Source organism: Myotis davidii, unplaced genomic scaffold (genome assembly GCF_000327345.1).
Source record: "Myotis davidii unplaced genomic scaffold, ASM32734v1 scaffold2100, whole genome shotgun sequence".
Lineage (NCBI taxonomy): Eukaryota > Metazoa > Chordata > Mammalia > Chiroptera > Vespertilionidae > Myotis > Myotis davidii.
The window spans coordinates 219109-221736 of NW_006292458.1; the positions used below are offsets into that span (position 1 = coordinate 219109).

At 48.0% G+C, this 2628-nt stretch overlaps 1 protein-coding gene across 1 annotated transcript in view; it reads right to left on the reverse strand.

The window, feature by feature from the left end:
• Nucleotides 1–2342: 2342 nt before the first annotated feature.
• CPT1C (carnitine palmitoyltransferase 1C) overlaps nucleotides 2343–2628 on the reverse strand; it is a 17781-nt gene continuing 17495 nt past the window's right edge. The window contains exon 19 of the mRNA XM_015565444.1: nucleotides 2343–2626. Within this exon, the coding sequence (XP_015420930.1) occupies nucleotides 2513–2626 (114 nt within the window). The 3' untranslated portion in view covers nucleotides 2343–2512. The remainder of the gene's footprint in view (nucleotides 2627–2628) is intronic.

The window sequence follows — 2628 nt, forward strand, 5'->3', positions numbered from 1 at the left end:
TGGTCTCCACATTCTTGTCAACATTTACTATTGTGCACGTTTTTGATTACAGGAAATCCCAGTGGATGTAAAGTCCTATGTTATTGTGGTTTTGATAAATATTTCCCTGATGACTATTGATGCCGAATATCTTTTCATGTGCTTATTGGTCATTTGCATATTTTCTCTGAAGAAATGTCTATTCAAGTTCTTGGCCCATTTTTGAATGGGGTTGTTTTGTTGTTGTTGAGTTGTAGTTCTGGATATTAACTCCTAGTCAGATAAATGCTTTGCAGATATTTTCCCCCATTATGTGGGTTGTCTTTTCACTGTTATATCCTTTGATGCCCAGGTTTGGATTTTGATGTCTAATTTATCTATTTTTTAAAAAATACATTTTATTGATTTTTCACAGAGAGGAAGGGAGAGGGATAGACAGCCAGAAACATCGATGAGAGAAACATCGATCAGCCGCCTCCTGCACACTCCCACTGGGGATGTGCCCGCAACCAAGGTACATGCCCTTGACCGGAATCGAACCTGGGACCCTTGAGTCCGCAGGCTGACGCTCTAGCCGCTGAGCCAAACCGGTCAGGACATAATTAATCTATTTTTTCTTCTGTTGCCTGTGCTTTGCTGTCATGTCCAACAAATCATTGCCAAATCCAGTGGCATGTAGCCATTCTCCTGTTTAAAGAGTTTCAGGTTTTAGCTCTTCCATTGAGGTCTTTGATCCATCCTGAGTTGACTTTTCTATGTGGAGTGAGGTAATTAAGAGTCCAGCTTGGTTCTTTTGCATGTAGGTACCCAGTTTCCCAGCACCATTTATTGAAAACACTGCCCTTTCCCCATTGAGTGACCTTGACTACCTTTGTCAGAGTTCATCTGACCACATACATGAGGGTTCGTTTCCAAGCTCTCTATTCTATCCCATGGGTCCCTACGCTTGTCCTCGGCCAGTACCACACTATTGTGCTGACAGTAATGTTATCATCAGCCTTGAAATTGTGAAGTGTGAGACCTCCAACTTTGTGCTTCCTTCCCAAGATGGTTTTGGCTCTTCAACGTAGAGTGGATTTTTCTATTTTTGCAAAAAATGCTGTTGCGATTCTTTTTTTTTTATTATTGATTTTTTACAGAGAGGAAGGGAGAGAGATAGAGACTTAGAAACATCAATGAGACAGAAACATCGATCAGCTGCCCCCCGCACACCTCCCACTGGGGATGTGCCCACAACCAAGGTACATGCCCTTGACCAGAATCGAACCCGGGACCCTTCAGTCCACAGGCCGACGCTCTATCCACTGCGCCAAACCGGTTACGGCGCTGTTGGGATTCTGATGGGGATTGCGCTGGATCTGTAGAACGCTTAGGATGGCGCTGACACCTTAGCAATTTTACGTTTTCCAACCCAGGTTCATGGGATATTAACAACTTTTAATCACATAAGTGGCTCACACGACTGGCTTAACTATTCCTCCAAACACCATGTTAGTTCACTGGGTCAATAATATCACGTTAGCCCTGATCGGTTTGGCTCAGTGGACAGAGCGTCGGCCTATGGACTCAAGGGTCCCAGGTTCGATTCCGGTCAAGGGCATGTACCTTGGTTGCGGGCACATCCCCAGTAGGGGATGTGCAAGAGGCAGCTAATCGATGCTTCTCTCTCACTGATGTTTCTAGCTCTCTATCCCTCTCCCTTCCTCTCTGTAAAAAAATCAATAAAATATATTTAAAAAAATAATATCACGTTAATTAGACTGGATGAATGAGAATTGGCAAGTGCATTGATAAGACATGTGTGTGTGTCCCCCCAACTTTGGACAATTAATGTTGGGGCAGCAGGAACTGGGCTGAGAGCTGGGCTGTTTGGGATTGGCCTTGGGTGGTGGGGTTAGTGTGACTGGAGGTGGGAATGCAGTAAACTGGGCTGGTGCTAGGGCAGCGGTTCTCAACCTGTGGGTCGCGACCTCTTTGGGGGTCGAACGCCCCTTTCGCAGGGGTCGCCTAAGACCATCGGAAAACACATATATAATGACATATTGTTTTTGTGATGAATCACTATGCTTTCAATGTGTTCAATTTGTAACAATGAAAATACATCCTGCATTACGATTCATAACAGTAGCAAAATTACAGTTAAGAAGTAGCAACGAACATAATGTTAAGGTTGGGGGTCACCACCACATGAGGAACTGTATTAAAGGGTCGCGGCATGAGGAAGGTTGAGAACCGCTGTGCTAGGGGCTGTCACTGAAGTTGTGCTTGTAACTGGGAATTCATGGCTGGGCCTGGGGCTGGGGGGGGGCCGTCTCCTCCCTCCCCGACCCCTGCCCGGGCCATGAGTAGAGCGAGACCACACACCCAGCTCACGCATCTTTATTGGTCCAGATGTGGAGTTTCCAAACCCACACAGGGTGCCTCCGTCCTGCACCAGCCCAGCCACAGAGCCCCGCCCACGACTTCCCGGGGAGACCAGGTCCCACTGGAAGAGATCACAGGTTGGTGGGCGGCAGGGGGTGCCCCGGAGCCCCTAGTGACCGGGGAGAGACCCACGCCTGCTCCCCGCGTCCTCCTTCCCCCGCCCCCTGCACCCTCGCTTCAGACGCTGCCCCTCCTGGAACAGGGAGGCCAGGTCCAGCAGCGCCT